We start from the raw sequence: 26,829 nt of genomic DNA, 5'->3' as shown, positions 1-26,829 counted from the left end.
ATATATATATATATATATATATATATATTCTCCAGCCAAGTTTAGTGTCAAGGTAATCTTTTAATTTAACCAACATGTAAGCGGGTCAGAAAATGGATGGATGGATGTTACTTTTGACTAGAAGTAATATTGACGTTTTGTTGTGACTCAGAATCCTCACTTGAAATTGAAATAATGCCGATAAATAGTTTTCTATTTATTACTGAGAAGAGTATAAATTGTAAAACAGGCCTTTTGAACAAAAAAAATGCAATTAACAACAAGGATTACTGATTACTTAAAAAAAAAAAACCAAAAAACAAATTTGTTGTAGGCGGAGCTTTCGCTCGGTGGGCGGGGTTTTGGTCACATGACCGGACAGCGTCCAGTCGGGTAATCATGGCGGCTGTCTCTGGATGTGCAGAGCAGATGTAGCGTTTTTGTCCGTAAACGATGCTGTTTGATCCACTCCCCGGACTTTGATCCGGACCTCGGTGAGCGGAGGGACAGGAGCCCCGCATGGGGACATGAAGGAGCGGAGGACAGACGCTCCTCACCGAGGCGGCTGTGACATGATGGCTCTGCTGGATGCTCGGACGCTGTGATTCCTGGCCATTGCTTTTGTGTACCAGCACGCTAAATGGTATTTTTTTCGAGCTGATCATTTGCATTTTTTTAGCGGTGTGCTTCTTGCAGATGTTAGGTTGTGTGCCCATGTGAATTTGGGTCCTTTTCTGTACAATCCCTAGAACAGCTGCATTGTTTAGTGGAGCAGCTGCGATCCAGGATCAGCACCTTATTTAGGGTCCTACTACAGCCAGTCTGCATGGACCCTCTCTCTGTTGCTCACACACAACCCTTCTATGACCGCTTGTGCTTCTTCTCATGTCTCTCTCAGTAATAACACTATGATAGGCTCCCCAGATGTGGTAGCTTTCACTAAAGAGGATGACTATGGGCAGGCCACTCCAGAGGCGCTGGATCTCCCAGAGGAGTTTTCCATACCTCTCCACCCGCTGGCAGACTCAAATCCTTGGGCCAAAACCTCCTACGCCAAGTTCACCAAAGACTTCATCCTCATCTCAGAGTTCTCGGAGCAGGTGGGCCCCCAGCCTCTCCTCACCATCCCAGATGATCCCAAAGTCTGTGGCACCTTCGATCTCAACTACTTCTCCCTGCGGATCATGTCCGTGGACTACCAGGCCTCCTTCGTGGGGCATCCGCCTGGCAGCGGCTATCCGAGGCTCAGCTTTGTGGAGGACTCGAGGGTTGTCCTGGGAGACTCGAAGGAGGGAGCGTTTGCCTATGTCCATCACTTCACTCTTTACGACCTGGAGGCGCGGGGCTTTGTGCGGCCGTTCTGCATGGCGTATGTAGCTGCAGATGAGAAGAAAATCATGCTCCAGTTTCAGGAGCTCTCGCTCCGCTTCTCGCAGGCCTCTGAGTGTCTGAAGGCCGGGAACAGAAGAGCTTTCGCCAAGGAACTCCAGAGGAAGCTCCAGGACCTAGAGTAAGAGCTTTCTTTCAAATCTACATACTATCTGATATAGCAGGGGTTCTAAAACGTCTTGTACAAAGGGCTAATAGTGATTTCTAGATAAGGCCAAAGGTTAATTTGATCAGGTTCATTTCTCAGTGAGATTAGGGGACGTGCGTTGCTCGGCCACCTCAGAACCTCTTGAAGCTTTGTAGTGATGATCTCTGCCATCTGACAGCTTTCTTACTTCAAATGTTAACATTTTCCCTATTTTTTACCATGTCAAATTTCTAAATAAACCACACAAGTTGGGAATTGAAAACAATGGCGCTTTCTGATGTCCACATCTCTGGAAATAGATGTCCCTGAGCCAATCCGCTTTCAGGAGATGTCTAAATGCATCTGGTGAATGCAAGAAACACAGACATACAGGTCGTAGTTTTATCATGTAAGGCCTCTTGAATTCAGGATTCAAGACGAGGATGTCCAAAACGTGCCAATAGTGGACTTTCAAAAAATACGGAAATATATATGTAATTAACCGTCTACGAGAGTTATACCATTGTGAGAATATTATCAAAACAACATAACTAATCCCTGAAACGATCATGTTTTGTTGATAGGCCAATTCATGTTTACGCGGGTAAAAAACACCGATTAAGGATTTATCTTCTTGTCTGTCAAATTTTAATACCCTTCCATAAGTCGTTTTGTAAAATCAGAGGTCTTTTAAAGATCTTAACTGTATTTTATAAAGGTGATATGGGGTTTTAAGAACACTTCACCTGATCAAAGTGTGTTTTACACATAGTTTTTATCCTTTATTTCTAAAGGGCCATCAGCCCCGGCACATTCGGCTAGAGAAAGTTTTCATTAAACTCGCATCTTGCTTTGCTGAGGATCTTTGCACAAAATTGAAGTAAGCTAAGCTGTCTGGCTAGTGTTAGCTTTTCTCTGTTTTGATATGACTTGTTGAATTTTAATCATTGGTGCTGACAATAGAAAAACCCTGAACTGATCTACATGAAACCAAATCAATGAAAACGACGAATTTTACCTCCACCTTTTTTGATGATTCAGCTCGCATCACCGTAATCATGGTGCCCCAGAGATAAGGTGTGTGTGTGTGTGTGTGTGTGTGTGTGTGTGTGTGTGTGGGGGGGGGGGGGGGGGGGGGTTGATTTGCCCTGTGGTCCTCTTTGAAATCTGTGTCCATTTTTAAATTTACAGTAACTGTAATAATTGTCTCAGGCTTTGTGAATGTGGACATAAACGAAATGATGTGCCTTCTACAAGGTCTTAAGATTAAGAATCAAGACTCTTTTATTGTTACCGTGGTGAAATTTTCTTTGAGACAGACACCGGCTCAGGATGCAGACAAACAATAGACAGGTAGACGCAACAGACGTAGACATTTTTTATTTTATTTTAATAGAGATTAAGTCAGTCAGTTGGCTACACTGGCCAAACCATAGACATTATATAGGTAGACGCCCCATGGACTGACGTTTCAATGCGGCCGCCATCTTGGGTGGGTCTCTCACGCAACACTGGTGCATTTATTTGTTCCGAGGAAGCTGTTTGCCCAACTAATATAAATCATAACTCCCTGAATTTTCATCTGATTTTCACACGGTTTGGTTGCAAGTCGCAGAGATGTGTTTATGATTTAGGACACTGTCACACATAAAAAAAACATGTTTTCATGCTAAAATATGTTCTTTTATGCTCTGGTTTATTACTGTATAAATAAATACGTGATTTCTTACTGGAATACTTTATTTATTTATGCTATTTAACAAGGACAGACATATGGTATGGCATATTATTAAATGTCAATGAATACATGCTCTCATGCTGAAATGCTTTGTTTTATGCTCTTAAACAAAAAGGCATGTTTTATGACATATTAATAAATGTGTAAATTAATACATTTTCTATTTTAATAAATTAACAAGTTGGATTGTTCATTTAAATGTATTTAACGGTCTCTCACACAGACAATCCTGAGCCCTTCTCTACATACCAACGATCATTTCTTAGTATTTTCTGTGTGCTGTGCATGCATACATGCATACACACAGTTTTTTAAAGGCCTGGAAAAGTGTTATTTAAAATTTCCAGGGACTTACACTACCCTGGGGCAGGAGCTTAAGACCCTTGGAAAGGGTTTTTCACAGCTTCCTGCATGTGTTTGTACTCTGTAAATCCGGGCAATGTGATGCAGCCTTAGCTTGTAAAATACAGAGATAACTAATTAATAAGCATGAAATTAGGTCCGATGGTGGGTTTCTGCATTGTTCTCACCAAGTAAAAACTCATCTTCAGACCCAATCTCATCCAAAAATGGTGATCTGCACCTCGTGATCTACTTTCACTAGTTATTGCCAGTTATTGCAACAGTAAGCTGCAGAAAATATGGGCAAAGTTGCTCCATCTGTGGTAACTCCTGTTGGCTGCTATGCCAGCCTAGAGGAGAGACCCATCCAATATGGCGGCGACGCAGGATGCTGTCCAGCACGGGACGAGGCGTCTACGTGTAATAATGTCTATGTAGCCAACCACACTTCCTGAGAAGCCCAAGCCTGCAAAATATTCTTTAGGGTCTACTAAGAAGACTCGTACCCAGTTCCAAAAGTCAGTCCTTTTTTAAACAACATGATTTACTGTGTTGCATGAATTAATCAGTCAAAGCTTCTTTGATGATGATTAAGCTACTTTCATGAGCAAAAAACACGTTACACTGACGTCTTTGTTCAAATTAGGCAAAAATCCAGATGCAGTAAAGCAGTTTCCAGCCTGCTGGTTTGCAGCTTTTAGAGGTGCAAGAACACAGTGTAGGGAAGGACGGGTCCCTGCGGTTATCTGACAGAAGCAGTTGGTGCTGCCTGGATCTGGAAAGGGTAATAAGGTAATTCCCAAACAATGGAGTCCATCATTATTGATTCTGAAAGGTTACTCACGTGTGGAAAACATTCCAGAATACATTCCAATCAGCTCCCAGTGGTCAGAGGTCGACGTTTAAAAAGACAATGGCTAAATGATGAGCAAAGCTCGTCTTATCAGAAACAACTCTGACCTCCTAAGCCTGCCAGTAAGAGATGGACTGCTCAAATGTACTTTACTGAAAACAGACTTACTGCTTTAATATTAAAAGTTCATGACAGAGTGATGGGTCTCTGATTATATGGCTTGTCAGGAAGGATTGCTCAGAGAATGTCTGTCTTTTCTTAAAAAAAAAAGTAAGCTTAATGCCGATACTGCTTAGATGTACAAAGTTGCGTTTTAAACAAACCACAAAACTTCCTAAACCAATGTCCACTAAAAAATGAAACCAAAACTGACACGTTTGATCATAATGGCCATTGTTAAACAGGGAAAACCCCAAATGCAGCGTATCAGACAGTTTTGATCATTTTGTAAAAAGCTTGTGTATTGAGCATTCATCAAATTCATACCAGCTCTGACGGCAGATGATCTGATGTTCTGGTGCGTCTCAGGAGTTTTTTCAGAAAAGTTGAATAATTTTGTCACGCATTTCAGAAAGCGAAACCCATAGATTCAACACAGATAGCGTGAAGTATTTCCCTTCTTGTAATTTTGATCATCATAGTTTACGGATGACAATGACCAAAATTGTCTTCTTGTCAATACTTCTTGTCAATAATCAAGCACAGTACCACCAATGTGACTGAACCACCTTTCGGTACCTTTATCAGTGGTTCTGTGTACCCTAATTGTATTCTATATTGTCATAATATGTAATATCACAGTTGTACTTTTTTTTAATAGTGCTACTGTCAACTGATTTCTGTAGGTGGGTTCCAACTTATTTTAAATTCTCTATAAGATATTGAAAACAATTATCAGTAGGCAGACGACCACCGGTATTTACATGTCCCTCACCCGCGTCTGCTTGGTTCTGCTCAGGTACACCCACTCTGTGCTGCAGCGAGAGGAGGGCCTGCAGAGGGAGGCGGGGCCTCAGTGCGTTTACTCCGCCCACACCGTGGAGAAGGCCAATGAGCTAGCGAACGTAGAGAAGAGCATTTATGAACACAGAGACCTGCTGAAGCAGATCAGCGCCTACCATCGGCATCCACGACGGGACCCGCACGCCGCCTCATGCCAGAAGTGTATGAGTGAGTGCCTGAGAGAGTGTGAGGAGCTGTTGGACAAATACGCCAAACTTGCAAACCCCCTTGGTTACAGCGAGAGGGTGTCCAAAGGCAAGAGTCAATTAGACGACGACGGAGGGGAAGAAGAGGCGGACGAAGACGACGAAGAGGCAATTAAACGCAGGCCATCCTACACGCCGCAGCTGATCAAAGCCAAGTCTGCGAAATGTTTTGACAAACGCCTGAAGAACCTGCGAGAACTGTGCGAGGAGACTTTCCACGAGGCCACCGTGGAGCTTCTGAAGGAGACGGAGAGGAGTTTCCGTGGCGACCTGTGTTATCTCTACACTCAGCGACTGGACAAGGCACTGCGCAGGAAGCAGAAAATTGTCAACTTCCTGTTTGAGGAAGACCTCGATGACAATGTTGACGATGAAGCTGAGACACTTAGACCGTTCTGTGCGGTGAATCATGCCGCAGACAACTACATGCACTTAAATCCACCTCACATTGTCCTGGGATCAGAGGCTCTTGAGCTTGATGGGCTAAAACCTCAAGGTGCACCAGACCCGGCGTGTGAAACCACCACTACTCAGGAGCTTAGGCTTCTGGGGATCCATCTGGACTCTTCTCCATCAGACCAGACCTTGGAGACACAGGAGAGCTCAGAAGGCACCAAAAGCTTCAGCAGCGATAAGAGTGGAACAGATCAAGCAGAGAAGCAAGAGAGTCTGGCGAGTATAAACACAGAAGGTCCTGATCCGGACTCGGATTTGACGCCGGAGCCTGACCAGAACGCCTACCCGGAGAGGGAAAGTAGCAGTGAGGACATGGAGACCACTGCTGGGGAGGACGACTGTGATACCGGACAGGACCAGACCCCCGTGTCTTTGCTGGAAGTAGTGTCCGAGCTGGAGGCCAGGAACGGCGATGAGTGCGAGCTGGCCGCCCGCTCAGAGCTGCTGGTTCCCATGGACACAGCTTGCTGTATGGCCCAGGAGGGTTTCCTTTATGAGGCAGCCGACCCGGATGCTGTGCTGTGCCTGGGCCCAAACTCTAACCTGATCCCCTCTCAGACTCCGGTGGTCAACCAGGAGCCACACGCCATGCACCCTATCCAGGACGAATACACAGTGGGTTCCCCATCCTCAGAAGGTCCAGCCACAGGGCTGGAGCTTCCTGTGGGCATTCTCGGCGATGCGGTTTCACGAACCTCCGTGGAGGACGGGTCGGACTGTACCATGAGTACTTCCACGGGCTCCGACCGGGCCGCCTCACCGCTCGGCTACGGGGGGTCGGTTACCCTCCGTCAGAGGAAGAAGGCCGGCCAAGGCGCGCTGAGGTTTGTGCGTCAGTACTCCTTTGCCATGCAAGCCCTGTGGTGTCTGCTGAGCGGCAGAACGCTGGTGGTGCTCGGGGCGGACGAGGGGAGGGTCCGCCGCCTCGTGTCCGCTCTGGCGCTCTTCGTACCCAACCCTGGGAAGAGTGGGGACAGAGTCCAACCCTGGCTGTCCTGTCCCTTCACCCTCACTGACCTGCATAGGTGGAAGCTCATTGGACTGCAAAGGTAAGAATCGATAAAGAAGTAAAATGGCTTCTACTAGGGCTGAACAATTAATCGCATTTTCAATATAATCGTGATTTAAAAAAACGCAATTTCCAAATCGCAGAGGTCTGCAATTTTTGGCTATGTAACAATTAGGGAATTAGACACGTCCATTAGGTGTCGGTAAAATGTTTAAAGTGGGTTTGCTCCACATGGAAGGGAAGACAGTTGCAGCAGTGAGATAATCTAATTTTATTACTTGTTTTAGAGTTTGTATAATCATACATAGCATTAAGTTCTGGTCAATCAGTTTAATACATAGACTTGCTTGTTGGTTGGACTTTGCACTTTATGTTCAACTAGGGTTGATGTCCAATTAAATTAAAAGCTGTTCTCTTGAATAATATTCTGATCAATAGAAACATTAAAAGTTCATATTTAAAATAGTCCTTGTTTACAAACATCTTTATTTAGAGGCCATTTTTGTTGCTTGTGGTTAATGTGGAGAGTAGTCAAAATTGCAATTTTGATTGAAATATATTGTAGTCAGAACGCAATCATTTCTGCTCCAAGTTTAGATGCTGTGGGTCTTTTAGCAACTAATCCACATGGCGACGAAACAAATTGATTTGTTGTTTGTATATGTCTAAAAAAAAAAATCGTATTAAATCACAATATTAAGAAACAAAATCGCAATTAGATTATTTTACAAAATCGTTCAGCCCTAGCTTCTACGTCTTTTTTGGCTTTAAACCAAATATACAGGGCCTTGTAAAATGTATCGCATTTTGTCATGTTTTAACTTGAAACTTTGTTGTGTTGTATTTGCAAGGTAGGTGTTAGACCAACACAAAACAGAAAACAACTGTGCAGTGAAAGGAAAATTATGATTTTCAGTATTATGATTAATAAATCAAATCTATAGAAAACGTCTAGTGCAACAAATTACCTTCAGAAGTCAGCAATTAAACTACACCTTGTGTGCAGTATAAATGGAGCTGTTCTGTAAATTAGTTTTCTTAGGGAACCTTAGTGAACCTTAGCAGCATCGTGAAGACCAAGGAACACAGCAGACAGGTTAGAGAGAGAAGTTTAAAGCAAAATAAAACAAAACCCCAAGCTTTAAAATGATCCAAGCATCAGAAAATGGAAAGACAGGATAAAATGGAAAATATTATTTAGAGACGCATCCAAGAGGCCCATAGTAGCTCTGGAGGAGCTGCAGGCATCCAGAGCTCGGATGCGAGAATCTGTTGAAAATATTATTATATATATTTTAGAGGTTGCAAAAGACTTGAGACTGGGGGCAGGGGTTCACCTTCCAGCAGAGCAGCGATACACACAGCCAGGTCTACGATTTAATGGAGCAGAAGAAAGCAAATTCACATTCAGCCTAAATCCTGATGAGAATCTACGGCAAGATCAACGATGCTGTCCAGCCTGTTTGACCGAGCTGGAGCCATTTTCCACAATTATGCACAGCTTTGTATCCAAATCTATTAAAATATGTGGAGGTTCGAGGTTGTTGTCGTATCAAAATGCAAAAACGTCCAATGGGTTTCAGTCCTTCGGTAAGGCAGCGTCTGCTTCAGAACAACGAATCAAAGAAGTCACGACTGAACAGAACAAAACCTTGAGTTTTTGTGGGCTTTTCAGAGTTTCTGCTGGTGTTGAATATTGAAGCGGATGAAATCATCATCCTAGTGGCTCCCATCACACCTTACTTCACAGTTACTCATCGGCTCTGACTCAGCCCTGGATGACTCAACCATGCAGCTCTTCACGCACATCTGTCCATGAACTTTTCTTTGCTCGGTTTCTGCAGACAGAACCTTGACTTTTCAACACTTTGCGGCTTTTAAACAGCAGAACAGATTCCAGCGTAATAGTGGCGTGTAGATTTAACCTCGTGTTTGTTGAATACGTTTTCATTTTGATTCCTATTTGGATAAGATTCTAGTAATCAGGGGAGCCCTTTCACTGATTTGGGCAAACGTCTTTTTTGTTTTTAGGAGCTCTAAGTTACACATCATGACGTAAATCTGCTAATTTTAGTACATTTTTGTGAAAGGCGTTCAAGAAGCAGCTTTAATTACCAATCAGGATATAAAATGCACAAAGTAGACACCATGGGCATTTTTTGGTCCTAACATTCTTACACTCTTCATATGAAGCGTCTGTTGGCATTAATATTCTTCATATATATTTTCAGTGTACTCTACCATACAAACCCTCATATTTATGTTGTTTTAATTACTTGAGAGAAAAAACTGTAAACAGGCTACAACAAGCTCTGAAGTATTAAAAATAAAAGAACGCTTACTCCAGAGAGGTTTTTGTTTCCCTTTTTGTTAATTTAGCATGTATAGTTTGACGTTAACATTTAATCATGGATGTGATTAAATCATGGGCTTTAATAGTCGAAAAAATAGGAATTGGGTTTGGGTCAGACATTTTCATTTATCGTGGGTTTTCTCTAATCCACGCAGGGGCATAGTTCTGCATACGGGTTAAAATATAAATAAAATATAAATGGTGTGTGTGGTTCTGCTCATCGTCCTGTCTGTACAAACATCTGGCTTTTGATTTGAAGTGAAGTTGATGGGTTCCTCTCAGACATCAGAACAGCCCCACAGGATGATCCTGCCACCAACATGCCTGACAGCTGATAGCGTTTTTAGGTTTATCGGCTTCCTTTCCAGTTTTCCAGATATACGTCTTGTAATTGGGATCAAACAGCTCAGTCTGAGGTTTTGTGGTTGTTTCATGTTGGTCTCAAACTGATTTTTTTTTTTTTAAAAGGAGTGATGTAATGGCCGTTTTCTACTGCAGGGTTGCGTCTCCAGCCGGCTCCAGCGTGCTCTACTCCCTGTCCCGCTACAGCCGCTACATCTCCATCCTGGACGCCGACATGAAGACCCTGCGCTGCCCTCAGTACCGCGGCCAGCTCCTCGCCAACATGGCCGACCACCGCACCTACATCCGCCGCGGCTCCACCTACTTCCTCCACCTACAGAGCGCGCTCTGCCGCCTGGCGGCCAAGGCCTTCCTCTTCACTTTCACGCACCACCTCCACCTGCCCGTCAGCCCCACGGAGGGGCCCGAGGCCGTGGAGGCCAGACGGCGGTGCTTCCTGCAGGAGCAGCTGGGGCTGGACGAGGAGGACAGCCAGATCCTGCTCTACCTCAGCCGGCTCATCACTCAGCGCTACCTGCAGGCCGCCAACAGCAACTGTGGTGCAGCTGGACCTTGTTTTAGTTTTAACTACATCACCAGCGTTTTGTACAAAATCTGATTCTGCTGAGGCGCTGGGTCCCTCCCAGCGCCTCAGCAGAAATCGCCGGTGACGCGTTGGGTTCATCCGGACCACAAGTGATCTTACTACGGTCAAAATCTCAGCGCTGATTGTTTTATCCATGTTGATCTCCGTCTGCCTCACTGTGCTTCTCTCTGATCTCACACCTTTCTCTGGTTGCAGAGAAAACCGAGGGCTGAATGTCTCTGCAGTGTCCTCTTCTTAACACTTCCATATCAGAGCAGACGAAGACCGGCTCCGCACGCTGTCCTTTCAATTCTTGTTTTTTCCACATCCATGCAAATGAGGCAAAAAAACAAAACTCTCACCCCGCTGGCGAAGAGCTGCAGCGTCCCGGCCGTCTGGTTCGACTTGGAGCCGCTCGCCAGAAGGTTCAGCCTATGTGTTAACAGCTTTTATATCCTCCGCACTACACGTAAACATGTTTTTCAGCCCAGCAACGCCACGTATGCTGACATTTTCTGTTGGCCGAGAACAGACGTCCGTTCGCGAAACACAAGCACGTTGCAGCAACTAGCCCCTCTCTTTGGAAACTTACTTCCATCTGTCTATTTTTTTTTTTTTTTTTATGATCTTGCTTCACTCGCCAACATTTTTAGCATTTACAGCCCACATTCCTGCAGAAACGGACGAGTGTCCATGTTGTTCCAAACAGCGACGCGGTGTAGGATTGTTACGATGTACATTTAACTTATTCAAACCTTTTTTTCCTTTAGGGGTAACGATTTCAGAGGGGGCGAGAACTAAACCCTGTCGGTCCAGAGGAATGATGTGATCTGTTAAACGTTTGGGACCAGCTGCTGAGGTGCATTTTCTGTTTAAACAGGGAGATTTTTAAAGGTGTTTAATCTACGTGTATTGAATTTCACTGTTGTCTTAAAGTTGCGTGAGAGTGACGTGTTGTCAGCATGAAACAGTCTAGTGTCAGAGTGATCACGTTGTTGGTAATATTTCAGTTTTGTTACAGTAACATTTACTGAGGCAATTACTTTTTTTTAAACTCTTAAGAATTAACTTTTATTTCTTGTGCCAACAGAAGCCTATGTTTCACTTCGGATACCTGCCTAACCTTTATTTATTAAAATACACGTGCACCAATCAGGCTTTTACCGGCATAAACCGATTTCTTTTGGTTTTCTCTGAGACCAGAAATGCCGGTTGTGATTTATTTATTTTTTGTTGTTTTCTTCTATCGTCTGAGGACTCTAACAGATTAAAGGCGTTCTGCAAGTAGCAGTCTTGAATTAAGGAATTACCAAGTTGTATCCCCATTAATGTCAAATCGGTGCATTTCAGTAAATTAGAAGATCATCAAAAGTCTTTTTTTTATGTCCATGAATTTATTTCACAAAGTAAACTTATGTCAAGCTTTTATTTCTCTTCATTTTGATGATCACGGCTCACAGCAAATAAAAAAAAAAAACGAATTCAGCTTCTGTCAAAATTTAAATATCACATCAGACCAACAAAAATAAGATTAGTTATATATGAAAATGCTCCGCTCACTGTAAACGGTCCACGAACTGTACAGTATTTTGCTGGAGCTCCTTCCGCACGAATCATTGCATTAATGCGGTGTTGTATTGAGGCGATCAGCCTGCGACGGCTCTAACAGGGGACCACAGAAAACACAGTGGACCAATAGCAGCAGACGACACGGCTCCCCAAATCATGAAATCATGCCAATGTCACACCAGACCTCAAGCAGCTTGGATTCTGTGCCTCTCCGCTCTTCCTCCAGACTCTGGGGACCTTGATTCCCAGACAAAATTTAATATTATGTATCACGGAGCTTTACTCCATGCTCTCCTCGAGCCTGTGGTTATTTCTGCTGCCCTTGTTTTTAACCACAGGGTGTCCTTCCACTCTACTTTCCATTAATATTCAAGCACCCTGTAAACAATCGGCTTCCTTATCAATGGCCTTCTCTGACTTCTCTTCACGGTCAGTGACTTGTCTGATCGACAACTGCTGTGTTGAAACTCACACACAAGCTATAACATGACCTTTCCGAAATGAAGTCCTTTTTTTAAATTATTGGTAATATTTTCTGAAAGTCTGATTTATTAAGTTTTCACTAGCCTCAATCAGCCACAATCATGAAAATAACGAGAGAAAAAAATTTAATATTTCGATCTTTACAAAATAACTTTTTTAATATGATAAAAGACAAAAATTTGCTTTTCACTGATATTCTAATTTATTGATTGCACCTGCATGTAGCTAATCATTATCTGATTTCAGTTAAACTCGAACAGTGGTGGGAGTTTTTAGTATTGATGCAGCTGATGATTTTTTTTTATTGTGTTTGATCTGCTGATCCCCAATCAGAGTCAAAAAGGGAACGTTGTCTGATCCCAATCACTGGCCAATTAATCAGCGCATCTCTGTAGCAGGATGCTTGCTACATGCTCCCCTTTTTCAGAGCTTCTTATTTAGGATGAAACACATTTCTAGGATGAAATCCTCAAAGAAGCGGCTTATATTCACCGCTTCGTGCCGCCTGTGACTGTGTAGACGGCGGCTACATTGACTGCATGGTCAGAGTTTAATGTGAAAGGTCAAAGTGCGGCCCTTCAGACTACAAGGAAGGCCTTTTTAACTCGTTTGTGGATATCGTTCGCCGCATGTGATGAAGTGTTACACCTGATTTATTCGCTTTGTTTTGGTTTATTGTCCTGTTCATGCACAAAACTGCTGAATGTAATCTGAAAAGCCATGCCGCTGTGTGCTTAACAAGCTGTCACCCAGTGTCCTTATGTTGCCATATTATGTCTGCTTTTTTTGTATGTCGTCAGCAGCAGGCGGCTGAGCTCCTTCGGCCCTGCAGGCGTTTGAATAAAGCACGATGTGAATGTCCCGTTTGCCTTCATGTTCACTTGTTTTCGCCTGGTTTGTCTGATCCGGTGAAACCGCCAAACTTCCAATAAACCGGCAGCCTCGTCTCCGTGTGACTTGCCTCCGCGATGACGGATGTGCGAGCATCTGAGGTGTCATGAATAATAAATGCACATCTGCGAAACACTTCTAATTGCCCTGCTGGAGCAGCGGATGGAAAAGGCGTTTGATGTGAAAACAAGTGTGCGGCGGCAACATGAGCCGTCCTCATAACAGTCTGGACCAAAAGGCGAGCGGGCGGCTCGGCGTGCAGCTTGTGGCGTGAACTAGTCTGCCTCAGCATCCAGAGGTTAAACGCTGACTGCTGGTCCAGGGAGGTGAGATGCAGGTGCAGGAGATGCTTGTTGTGTAGCAGCGTTGTTTTAATCGATCAGGGATGCTCAGAGGACGAGTTGATGCGCTTCATCTTTTTAACTTGCCGGCAGGTTAATATTGATCATGTTTGTGACTGAGTCATAAACCTATAGGATATGTTTGAAAGACCGTTTTTGAGAAAGAAAATAAATAGTAATGTTCTAATAAAAGATAAAAAGCAGAGCTGAGGTCAAAGTTCAAATAAAGAATCCCCAAATGTGGAAAAATCAAGAGACCTCATGGTGTAAAATCATGTTGAAAGGGCAGATTTAATTTTTTTTTAAGTGGTCGGCAGCATTCCGAGAGCCTCAGAGCTTATTCAGTGTATAGACTTTTTATTTTGTTTAAGTCCATAATGCATTTCTGACCACTCTCAGGCTTGTTTTTTTTATACAATTTATTAATGTTCTTTGAAGTGTTCAAGCATAAAGAATTACACACAGCACCTTGGGATAGTATTCACACCCTTTAAACTTCACATCAACAAGGAAAATGTCTTGTTTTTGCTGAGAAATGCAAAAATACAACTAACAAATTTAAGGTATGCTTGGCTTTGTTTTTATTTAAATTGCCATTAGTTCTTTGATGTTCAATGTGAAACATTTAGCATACTTTGCAGGCAGGCATTGCTAAACTGGCTTTTGTGTGTCATCCTGTTCATCTGCATCACCATGAACAGTAGCCCTCTCAGCGCTGTACTACCAAAAACGGCCCACGTTCTTGCAGCTTGGAGGTGGAGTTGAGACATCATCTCGGGGATGAAAGGGGGAAGACTGTGCAGGACCCAAGGAGGCATGCTTACCCTTGATTCTGTTATTATATTACAGATCTAGAAGGTCCACCTGGATGCCTCCAGGTTATCTCTCAATGCGAAAAGCAAATATATAACAGAACCAGAACAAATTTTGGCAGATAAAAGTCATAAAATGAGTGTTGATTCACTGCTGGCTGGATTTCTCAATGCTTGGCAATGCTAACCTTTGTAAGGCAAAGCAGGATTATTTGCATAGAATCATACATACACAGGATAAGACACATTAAAACCACCAAATACATGATAACAAAAAACATCACGAAAAAAAAGGAAAAAAAAGGTCAAAATACAGATTCAAGCGAGACATAGTAGAAATCAGATGATAAAGCCACATTTAACCTTTACAGGAAAGCTGAAGTAAACATTATTTTTGGTCCTTATATAAAGAGGAAAAAAGTTTCTGCACATCTGAGGTTTCCATGAAGCTTTTTTTCTAGAGCTGATCAGATTTTAAACTAAATGCTGCCTCCTCTTGTTTTACTGGAGAACCACATTTCACTGCAGTCAGACGTCTTTGGGGGTTTTGATTCAGATATGTTGATTTATATGCTAATAAACATATAAATTGTCTATACAGCTGAGAGCCTGAAATACTGATGGTATTATAGGTGAACCACTGATAAACAGTATTTATTTGTGTGCAGATCACCTGTTCCGGTAGTGCTGGATTCAGAGGAGCTCTTCACTGTTTATGGTGTGCAATAGGATGTTAAACATGTCAGAGAAAGGGCTTTTTTTAATATGCAAGATAAATAGGTAAATGTTTCCTGTGTTTAAATTGTCCAACAACATATGTTCCTCTTACTAACTTTGCAGGTTGGGTTTTCCTGCTCCTAAACACACTGGTTTAAGTGTTCATTTTCAATTGATTACTTTTAATTACAGTGTAATTTTACATTTTTAAATCTTAATTTTTGCCTTCGTATATTAAATTATGTTGATTTTATATATGTCATTTGTTTTTATTTGTGAATTAAGGACCTAGGTCTGATAAAGTTTTAATTCTATTGATTCAAACCTATAAAAAAAAGTTAAATCCCTTCCATTGTATCTTTGGCATAGTGCTTTGGTTCGGGTTGTTGTCCTGCTGGAAGGTGAACCTCAAGGTTCAGTTCAAGGTTTGTTCTGTTTTTAGCGCTATCCATCTCCCCATCGACCTCCCTGCTGAAGAAAAGCATCCCCACTTGATACCACTGCTAATAGTCTTCAGCAGATGAATCAGAGGGGGTCTTTTAAATACCTGGAAACTAAAGTGGACACACAGGCTCCAGCTTTATAAAGGTACGTCTCCACCTGCTGAGGAAACTAAGAATTTTTATTTATTTTTATCTTGGGAAGGAGTTTTTAACTCTGGTTAATATCTGATCAATAGAATCCATCTTCCCTTGCAACATCCTGGTATAACTCCATCATGGCCAAATATAAACCCAAACTGTCCCGTGTTATCAACCAGGCCAGCAAAATTACAGGGATTCTGCAGCCACACCTCTTTTTTAACTGTTTGAGAGCTCTGTGATCAGGAAGGCTACCCTGACCACAGAGGATCCGTCTCACCCCCCTTCATTACTTGACCCAGCTGCTCCCATCAGGTTCCACTGGTTCAGGGTGACGTACCATTTTTAGGTTTTTGCCAAACATTGCATTTTAGATTCATGACCATATTAGTCTCATCCGATCAGAGAACCTTTGCTCTAGGTATCCTACAAAGCTTGTAACAAATTGCAAAGCTCTGAAATCAATGCAATCCTGTCACACTTCCATTAAAGCCAGGTTTTGTAAAGTCTGTGACAAACAGCCGTCTGGTCAGTGGATTATCCCACCTGAGCTGTGTATATCTGCAGCTCCTCCAAGGTTCCTTGGATCAGGTTACATCCAACCTGTGAGTATAGGTGGACGGCCATGTCTCCTTCAATTTTTGGATGATGGATTGAATGGTGAGATGTTTTATCAACACTGCTTTAGACTTCATATCTTCGCTTGAACTACATCCCTTACCTGCCCTGTGTGCTACTTGATCTTCATGATTCTTCAATCAATTCACACACAGACAGACTTATAAATAATAAGGTGACTTCTGAGGACAACTGTTTGCAGTGCATTTTATTTAGGGGTGTTATAGTGAAAGAGGGTGAATACAAAGCCCCAAATGAATTGTTCCAAAAATATGACAAGTTTGAGTTGGACACAAGTTCTGAAGTGCAATTATTTTTTTGATCCACGCGTTGTTAGTGGGGGAAAAGAAAAACAAAAGGTTGTTTTTTTTTTTTTTAACCCCAAAGGGTTTGTTGCCTTCACATAATTCAGTCAGGAATTGGGCACAAAGAGAGGAAGACCTGCAACAGAGGTCCTGAGGTTGGGAATCGAACCCTGGACAAGACCTCCATATACTTGCTGCCCCTTCTGGCATAATAGAGTACATCAATAACAGCAAACAAGTATTTCTTTTAACATATTCATTTAGACCCATGAAGATTAAAACTCTCCCTCGTGGAAAGGTTCTGCAGAAGTATCTCACCTCTGATTTTTACATACTTATATAACGGTTAAAAGAGGTGATACCTAACTTATAATTGCATTAAAATGACAAACGAAAAGCACAGAAGACAGGAAATGACAGAAATGTTTTATTTAAAAATCATACTGTAATAATGAAGGAGAGGCATCAGTTTTAATCAAAAAAACTCACCCAAAAATAAAATCAAGACCAAAAGTACAATAACCTACATTAGATGAAAACCAATGCATCAGAACTGACCTTCACAGGGAGCATGACTATCTGGAATGACAGGTCCAACTCAGAAACAGTCCATAACAAAATATTCAGAATATTCAGAATAAAAAGTACAGACAGAAATCTAGTGGTAAACAAAAACATGGCCCCTGGTCACAGTTTTCTCCCCATTGCAATGCTTGAACACAGAGGAACAGCAAAAATATTGATCCCATATAAGGGCAGCCGACAGGTGATGATAAAGATGTGTTTCTGATGCAGATGAGGGAAATAAAAATCGCTTCAGGCTTATACTATGAAAACTAGATGAGTCCTCATGTCAAACATCAACTCCGCTCAGCCAGAGCATCCTCTGCATCCACAGTGAGTGCACTCAATGATCCTTCCCTGCAAAAGACAATAATGTAAGACCGCTATCTGTAGTATACACATCAAAAATAAAGCTGCTTAAAGCAGTGAGGTTTGCTAATGCTCTGTTAAACTTACGACTTCCAGCTTGCTCTTGGGGACTCTGCAAATGCAGTTCGTTCCAAAGTTGGTGTCTCGTGTTTGGATGCAGCGCAGGCAGCACAGGTTCTCATAGCCCTGCTTCTTCCACTTGGCTATCAGGTTCTTGTCCGCATAACCTTCCTTTATGCAGTAGTCATATAACTCTGCCATGAGACACACAAAAAGAAGAAGCGTCTAATCCTTAGGATATAAACTGCGCTCCCGTTTCATAAACGTAGTCATAGATCTTTTAGATGTAGAGAAACTAACATAAATTAGATTTCATTCCTGAAACCTCACTTTGTCTTCAAGGGAGCTTCTGCACATCTTTTATGGCAGCATTTAATAGCTTTCCATACATTCATTTTTGCCAATTTTTAAATTCTAATTATGAAATTTAATCAATATTTCTGCAAGGGTCCGGCTTTAAACATGATGGATGGATGGATTTTTGGGTAAACAGATGTAAACATGAATCAATGGATGAAAAGTCAAATTAACAGGTGGATAATCAAAAGGATCAATAAGTGGATGCATTTATAGATAGATAAATTTACAGATGGATGAATGAAAGAATGAGCAAATAAACTGATAGAGGCACAGTTGAATAGCCAAACTAACAGACGGAAAGATAATAGGACAGTAAATGGTGTCTGGAAGAAAAGAAGAAAAACTTCACGCTAAACTAATCTGGACCTGGAATATATCAAATGCCACACACTGATGAACCAAAAAGAAATTCTGACTTCAAATTACCATTTCCAAGTTTGCACAGACACACTAGCATTTAAATTAAAACCACTACAGCATTTAAGACAGAAGAGGAGAATGACAATAAGATTTGGCCGTTGAGTATCATTATGGATCCTGTGTACCTCTGCTGATGGCTTTTCTTTTGTAGAAGAGGTCGAAGATGTACCGACTGCGCTGATGGTGCAGCCTGAAGATTGGCCAAAGGGATTCCACCTTTCGCTTCCCCTCATGAGGGTCTGTTTCAGCTGGGACACAGAGGACAAGAGGCAGATTAAGAAAACGAGTCTGAAGATACTTTCATCAATTATCCAGAGATTCTGAGACTTAACCCAAAGCAAATCAAAGAAATCAAAGATTTAATAGAACCACCACTGGAACCTGCTTATATTAGGAATAAATATACCCTGAAAGAAAACATCTTTGGGACTTGAAGATCATCTTAAGGGAATCAGACCATTCTTTTACCCCCCACACACCTTACTGTAACCAACATAAATCAAAGAAAGGCACACACATATATAACTGATGGATGTACTCAAAAGAACTGTGGTCTTATACCTTTTGTGACGTCACCAGAGGGACTTGCATGCTCAAGCTTCTGATTTAGGGGGTATTTTTTTTTAATCTTGACTAAAGTTCAATTTATTACAAAACAGCTAAGCAAATATTGAAAACTGGTCATGAAATGATGTTATTTAGATGACAAACTATCTAGTGAGTTTCGCCGATTGTAGGTACAAGCCTTGCCCGTTAGCTTTAATGGCGGAGACTTATGTTGTTGTTTTTTTCCCGTAGCTATTTCAGGCTTTCTTAATGTAAAGGCCCATATCATACAGCCGAAGTATTGGGACACATGGATAAAACATAATAATATGATATGATAAAAGTATTAGATCACGTTTTGTCTCAATGGCTTCCTGTATCCTAATTGTTTGCCATTTCGTTCGCTAAAAACACGATAAAAACGGACTTACCTTCTCTCATCTTCTGATCCAGCTCATCCAAAGTGGGCTCAATGAGCTCCCATCCGTCGGGAGGTGGCTTTCTGCTCCTCTTTACTTTCGGCATTTTGACTGTTTTGAGCAAAACTACAGCAAAACAGGAGCTTCTGGCTTTATCGATTTTCTAACGACCGAGAGCCCGTTTCAGGCGCACAAATTTTACGTCATCGCGGGGACTGGTGACGACGCAAGTAAAAAAAATAACACATGCTGTAGTTGATAATTGTTTACGTTTTCTTTAGTCAGTAACGTTTTTCAGTTTATTTAAACTTGTATTGTCTTAGTGAATCCTTATGAATGTTAACATAAACTTGAGGCGTTATTTATTTTCTGCCCTATTGCATCACTTTAGTACTCCCGTTCATTGCCGTAAAGTAAAAATGAAAAATCATTCTATCTCTTCACACATATAAATATTATCTTCTTCAGTTCACAATAAAATGCTGTGCAGATTTTAGCTTTGTTTTATAGCAACATGAATGAACTTTTAAATCTTTATACATTTCGTGAAAACAACATTTGTTGACAGGCAGATGGTCGAACCCCTCAGAATAGCTTCAGCTCTTCGCCTCTGAGTTTAGCCAGCTGTCAGTTTATGCTGTTGCCTTAACATTTATGTTTTCGTTCAGCTTTTTCCTCTTTGATAACTTGTAACAGAGGCTTCGTTTGACAGAATGCCAAAAGGAGGTAAGAATAGCGGCTACATGTCTTACATCGGTTTTAAAACTCATTTTTATTCATCTTTTTTGTGCTCGCCGACAAGAGAAGACGATCCCAGCGACGCGCTTCTTCATTACACCCACCGGTGTCCCGTTTAACTGCTCTTCTAATTTTGTCAAACATAGAGAGATGGTTATAAATAGCTATTATAGGCTTATATGTATCCTATAACAGATGTTTGTTAACCTGTCAGTTCTTCAGATGTACACAATGTATCCAGGTGTGTGAGTGATGTCATGTTTAATTTTGTTTCAGGCAAAAAGGGTGGCCACAAAGGTCGCATGCGCACCTACACTAGCCCCGAGGAGATAGATGCCCAGATGAAAGCAGAGAAGGAGAGGAAAAAGGTTGGTTCAAGAGGGTGTACCCGATTTTCACTTACTCATGCAGTGGAATCTGTATTTCTCATCACGCAATGTAAGAATATCTATTCTACTTTTTCATTGCAAGTAAGTTATTATAAGTTGGGGCTGCATACTTTTACAAAACAAGTGAGTTTAATAGAGTAGTTATTACACAGGCTACAAAGATTTGAAACACGTTAAAGAGGGGCTGGCACCAAGTGTTATTGATAGTATAAAATGAAGCCCTTATTACTTTATACATTTCAACATAAGAAATCTGAATATTTAACATCATATGAATTTATATAATGACGAAGAAAAAGAAAAAAAAGAAACAAAAATAATCCAATATTCAGTCCTGAGTGCAGCTCTAAAGGACACCTTTAACCTTTCATAATACAAAATGTAGTTTAATATTTACATTATCTATTAGTCTTTATGGTTTATATTATATTCTTGCAGATGTTAACATTGGCTACGAAATTAGATGTGTTTAAAACTGGCTGAAATATAACTGATTGGCTTTTAAAGTCTGCACTGTAACACACACGTACAGTTTTAACCTTAAGTCAAACACTTTTTCAAAACACTTATTTGGGAGAAAATGTAGCAGACAGATGTGTCAGACCTCATAGAGTCCATTTAGCAGCTTAAAAAAACGTACAATGACACTGAAACACACTCGTGTACAGGCTGGTGCCAAGTAAACAAATTATTTTTGTTAAACAATTTAGAAAATTTTAGGGGTTATTTATGTCCCTCAATTTACATTAAAACAGGTGAAAAGCTGTAACATAGAAATCACAAAAATTGTCTATCTAAAAAAAAGGAAATTTATATTGCTTTGAAATCTTCAAGCAAATAATCTTTTACTTCTAATAACATATCTGTATGGTTATAATCATCAGCTGTGGAGATGTTGGGTGTTATATGTGATATCTTTGCTCTTAACCCGTAGTTCTTGTTTTTTTTTTATGTATCCTACCTCTGCTTTGTTTTTGTGTTACAGCATGAACAGGAACAGGAAGGGGAAGAAGGAGCATCTCCTAAAGACGCAGCAGAAGAGAAGCTCCCGGGGTCTGACTCAGAGGACAGTGATGACGACGATTCTCTGGTACCACATAATCCCTCTTCCACCATTGCTCTGTTAGAACATGCACACACTGTTTAAAGTATCAGTTAGTAGTACTGTTTTCATTCTTCAGATTTGTTTGTATTTTTGTTAGTTATAAAACCGCATGACCCAAAATAAATTATGGTGTTCATCTGGGCACCACTTTTGAGCAACTTTTATTCAAAATGTACATGTTAAATATGTATTGTGATATTTCTTACCATATGTTGACAAACCTCAATATCTATGACGACCGGCCCTAGCACTCGCTGGATGAGTGGACGGGGAAGGATTCTGGAGCTTAATGCAGGAAAAAAATTCAGGACTGAAAACACAATTGGTTCTCATTGGTCTCATCTTACTTTATCATTTTAAAATTTCGGAGATCTTAGCTATTTTTCCTTTTTGTTTTAGATTTGTGTTTTTATTCCTGGTTTCTGTGTGCATATCTAAAAAATATATATATCTTTTAAATCTAATTATTGTCTTTTTCACTTTTTTCTGTAGAGAAAGAAAACAGGAGTGGAGGGATTGATAGAAATTGAGAACCCCAACAGAGTGGCTCAGAAGTCTAAGAAGGTGACACAGATTGAGCTAGATGAACCCCGACAGTTATCAAGGAGAGAGAGGTTCGTGGTTACTTGTTATTTCCTGTTCATCAAATATTTTTTTTCTTACATAAATGCATTGTTTTTCGTCAAAGCATCTTATGTAGATATGCTATGTTACAAAAATGTAGCATGTTTCTATTTCTGCTGCTTGTGATTTGGTGTTGTTCCCTGCTAGAAAGTCAGAGCATGTTTTAAAAAAAAAATAAAAAAGATTTAAATTCTTACGTTATATAATCCCAGCTAGAAACACTGAGTGTTTAATTTTTCTCATAAACAGAGAAGAGATTGAGAAACAGAAAGCGAAGGAGCGGTACATGAAGATGCACCTGGCAGGGAAGACGGACCAGGCCAAAGCAGACCTCGCCCGCCTTGCCATAATCAGGAAACAAAGAGAGGAGGCAGCCAAAAAGAAAGAAGAAGAGAAAAAAGGTCAGGCGCCAAAGCTGGGGATGAACTTTTATATTGTCAAAAAGTGATCAGCCCGGATTGGACTCCAGTAGGTTGATATTGACTTCAGTAGACCAGAGAACTGTCAGGAAGTACGTGAAGAACGAATGACAAAACCTGACAGGGACCTGAAGGATAGTTAACCCAAAGTTAATTGTTCGCTGTATGTTCAGAATAGGACAAATACAGAATGGACCGTTTCTAGTCATTTTGTAGTCCGTGGATGGTCCGAGATCTTCTGTTTGCAAATAGTATGAAAACCAAAACACGAACAAAGCCCTAAAAGTTAACTGGAACAAACTTTATCTAGAATCTCTTTTTAAAAGGTTTCACTAGTTGTTATCATAGTTCTCCAAATCTAGCTGGAAAAGATGTTCAGCTGAAATATAAAATGACCTACAGCATGTCATAAAACCTTTTCAGTTTGTGTTGCAACAACCATAAACCATAATGTGATAAAAACCAACACACTGTGCAACCAAATATCCTCAGCGGTCACCCAATTAGTAAATTAGGTGTGTAATTTCCTTTGAATTTATTTAAAGGCCTCAGAGGTTTGTTGGAGAACATGATTGAAGAGCAAGAAACACAGCAACGGCTGGGGATAATGTTGTGGAAAAGTTGACCTAAGCAGGGCTAGGTTATATCTTAAACTGGCCTGGCAAGATGAGAGCCAGGCCAGAAGAGGTCTAAACTTTTACACCTTAATGTAAAATGCTTTGTGTAAAAAGTCGTAACGATGCACGTCACCCTGAGCGCACCATCCCCATAGCGACACATGGTGGTGGCAGAATCATCCTGTGTGGATGCTTTTCTTTAGCAGAGACATGCTGAAGAAAAGCATGTCTGAGTAGATCAGAAGGTGGAAGAGGCTAAAGACAGAGCAATACTGGCAGAAAGCCTACGAGAGGCTGCAAAGGCCTAACTAGGGCAAAGGTGCGCCTTCCAGGAGGAGGATGACGCTAAGATTTTATCCTGAACTACACTGGAGTGGTTCGGATCAAAGCATATTTAAGTGTCAGAACAGCCCAGTCAAAGTCCACACCTGAAACTACATAAGAATCTTTGGGAGGACATAAAAAAATTATCTTCCCAGACACTCCATCCAATCGTACTGATCTTGCATAGAAGTATGGTGTAAATGTTCTGTTTCTAGATGTGCAGAACTGTTAGTAATATACTCTAAAAGAACTGCAGCTGTAATTGTACTAAAAAAGGAGCTTATGCATGTTATTAACTCCGGGAGGCGCTAAACACAAATGCACGACATACTTTAAAAGTTGCAGTTAATTAAACATGTTGTACTCCATCTGTTATTTTCCTCTCGCTTGCTAATCAGGCATTGCTTTGCATCAGTCTGCTACAACAATATCAATCTAAACACATGGAGGTTGTGGGTAAATGTGAGCAAATGTGAAAAAAGTTTAGGCATGAAAAAGCTGTCTTTAAAAGCAGAAAGGTCAATATGATGGATTAGGAGGCAGGCAGTAAAAGTGACAAAATGTGGAAAGGTTCAGTGAGAATAAATGTTTATTCAAGGTTCTGTTTCCCAGCGAGGGGAAGTACTTCACTTTATCGCGGTTACTATTTATAAATTAGTTTCTGAAATGATTATTATTATTTTACCATTGCAGCATTATTGTTTGGCGCGGCTGCTGGTGCCGGTGTATTTGAACCAGCAGTTTAGTGTTCTCAGACCTACCTTCACATCTCAAAACCATGCGGCCTTTCTGTACGGCCACTGTTTACGTGTCCTGACATGCAGCTGATCTGATTGTCTGCCTGTTTTTCTCCCTTCTCCTCCGACAGCAAAAGAGGCAGCGGCAGCGGCGGCCCGAGGAGTGAACTCCCTCTCTCTGAAATGATGCAAAGTCTTTATCAGAGGCCTTCTCGCTCATTCATGGACTGGGGCAATATGCATTTGACTATTTTTAACGGAAGACCAGTGAAGAGTATTTAAGGTGACTGTCACTACGAACAGTTGGGAAATGATTGACGAGGCAGACGTGGAGAGCGGTTGTGAATATTTGCCATGGCGTGACGGCTTCGAACCCCTCCTGGGAGTAAAGCTACAAAAAAGAATACATTGATCTTCACATACACTTGGAATGATCCCCTCAATGTTAATCGCGGTATGCTTATTATTGTACAATTCCAACTTTGCGAAGTGAGCAATGCCACTGTCTTCTTTTTTTTTTGATCATACATTGTATATAACTGACTCATTAAAACAAATTTCAGATTAATTATATGAAACCAGTAAAAGTCGTCTATTCGTTATTTGCTTGAGTTTGTGCAGAAGCCCAGGGCTGTCAGCCTGCAGGTGTATCGCAGGTTGTTTCCAGCTTTAGTGGACGGGCCTTGTCTGGAATCAGACGTCTGTGATCTGGTTCAATACTGGTTTTCCCAACCTGAGGTGCAAGGGTCCGTGTCGGATCTCCTGATTGGGGAAAAAGGGATGAGTCAATATTGCAGTTGTTTACTTTCTAAGAGATATAATCTCTGACAGACTCCGTTTTATTTCAAAACCATTATATTGATAGATCAAAGTGTTACTTTTCTAATCCATGAGGACTCTGGGGTATATTTATTTAGGTAGAAAGTGACCACTAAGCATTTCTGAGATCCATCAATAGGTCTGGTGAGAGAAAAAACAAAAGTGGCGCTCTGTCACCACTTCAGCACAGACGTGTACAGGTGCATCACTGGGTATCTGTCATTGAAAAGATTATTTGTTTCGGTCATTCGATTTAAAAAGTGTAACTTGCATATTGATTTTCCAAATTTACTGTCATCTGAAAAGAGGACCATTGAGCAACATTCCTGAGCAACAGTTGTAGCCCATATCCTGCATATATCTGTGTGTGGTTGTTCATGGCGATCTCGCTCCAAGTGCAGTTCACACCTTATGAATCTCCCCCATAACTCTGACACAGGTTTTCCTTCCGTGCTCTCAAGCCTACAGTTATCCTTGTTTGTTACACCACACTTTTTCCCTCCACTCAGTTTTCCATTAATATGCTTTGATACGACTCTCTGAACAGTCTGCTTCTCTAGCAGCGACATTTCATGTTTTTCCTCCCTTGTGGATCGTGGACGACCGTTATGTCAACAGTTTTCCCCATGATTGTGTGACCTATAACAACAATTTTTACTTTAAAAATGCTTAGTGGTCTTTCACTGAGTGTGTAATGAATTTTTACGAGTTAAATTTTTACATTGAATCATCCATCGATCACACATTTAATCCTTAAATTCTATTCAGATTTATTAAAGCTGTATGTGTGTTGGCATACCTCTGCATATATAAAGTGGACATAGTATTTGGTTTTAAAGTGTACCTTAAAACATTACTTCACCAAGAAGCCTCTACTTTTAGATTAGTTCTATTTCAGCCATGTTAGAAAACAAACTAGACTAAATAATGAAACCTCTATAAACACCTAAGCAGCCATGTCTGAGAAGACCCCGAAACAATTAAGACTCGCTAAAGTTACTCCACTGCACATTAGAAATACATTTTTTATAACTTTATACCATTCGTCATTATATATTTATACCTAAATAATTTCTTCATGTTCTTCATAAACAGAGGGATATAGAGCACACGCTCCATCTTTTTGGAGACAAAATAAATGAATCTGTTACAGTAGAAACAATTTTTGACATTTTTAGAAAAATACAAACTTTAATTTAGATAAAAATTTCAGGAAACGTTACATAGAGAAATAATTGTTCTGTTTTTAAAGATGTTTTTGTAGTATCCATCCATGGCTACTGTTTTCCTGAGGTTTGGATATGAATAAACGTCAAAGGCCATTTGTTGATGACTTTTTAATCTGGGAAAGATGAGGACACGTCATTCAAGTAAAGCTGATGTGTGTTGATCTTCAAACATCAGGAAACGGCTACAGGACGGTAAGTATTTAGCATCTATTCCAGGGGTCACCAACACGGTGCCCGCGAGGACCACGTGGTGACCACGAGAATGTTCTAAAAAAAAGCACAATCTACCAGTGAGCTGCATCTAAAACTTTATTTTATTCCATTAGTCTTACTGTTTATTCACACTTGCATTTATATAGATTTAAAAATGACAATATCTATAACAATGCAT

At 41.0% G+C, this 26,829-nt stretch overlaps 3 protein-coding genes across 3 annotated transcripts; 2 read left to right on the top strand and 1 right to left on the bottom strand.

Moving 5' to 3' along the window:
• The first annotated feature begins 336 nt into the window (after positions 1-336).
• Positions 337-13,296, top strand: smcr8a (Smith-Magenis syndrome chromosome region, candidate 8a). Its single transcript, XM_036148343.1, has 3 exons — positions 337-1,489; positions 5,387-7,141; positions 9,953-13,296. The coding sequence occupies exons 1-3, from the start codon at positions 843-845 to the stop codon at positions 10,413-10,415; spliced, it is 2,865 nt and encodes a 954-aa protein (XP_036004236.1). The 5' UTR covers positions 337-842; the 3' UTR covers positions 10,416-13,296.
• A 3,808-nt stretch (positions 13,297-17,104) lies between these two features.
• bud31 (BUD31 homolog) lies at positions 17,105-19,652 on the bottom strand. Its single transcript, XM_012852953.3, has 4 exons — positions 19,450-19,652; positions 18,598-18,720; positions 17,720-17,886; positions 17,105-17,620 (listed from the first exon to the last, which is right to left on the bottom strand). The coding sequence occupies exons 1-4, from the start codon at positions 19,541-19,543 to the stop codon at positions 17,570-17,572; spliced, it is 435 nt and encodes a 144-aa protein (XP_012708407.1). The 5' UTR covers positions 19,544-19,652; the 3' UTR covers positions 17,105-17,569.
• A 366-nt stretch (positions 19,653-20,018) lies between these two features.
• pdap1b (pdgfa associated protein 1b) lies at positions 20,019-24,977 on the top strand. Its single transcript, XM_012852952.3, has 6 exons — positions 20,019-20,163; positions 20,452-20,543; positions 21,550-21,654; positions 22,162-22,283; positions 22,543-22,694; positions 24,522-24,977. The coding sequence occupies exons 1-6, from the start codon at positions 20,151-20,153 to the stop codon at positions 24,575-24,577; spliced, it is 540 nt and encodes a 179-aa protein (XP_012708406.2). The 5' UTR covers positions 20,019-20,150; the 3' UTR covers positions 24,578-24,977.
• The last annotated feature ends 1,852 nt before the right edge of the window (positions 24,978-26,829 follow it).

This window comes from Fundulus heteroclitus, chromosome 16 (assembly GCF_011125445.2).
Source record: "Fundulus heteroclitus isolate FHET01 chromosome 16, MU-UCD_Fhet_4.1, whole genome shotgun sequence".
Classification (NCBI taxonomy): Eukaryota; Metazoa; Chordata; class Actinopteri; order Cyprinodontiformes; family Fundulidae; genus Fundulus; species Fundulus heteroclitus.
The sequence above is the reverse complement of the archived record's forward strand: the minus strand, read 5'-3'. Positions and strand labels throughout refer to the sequence as shown.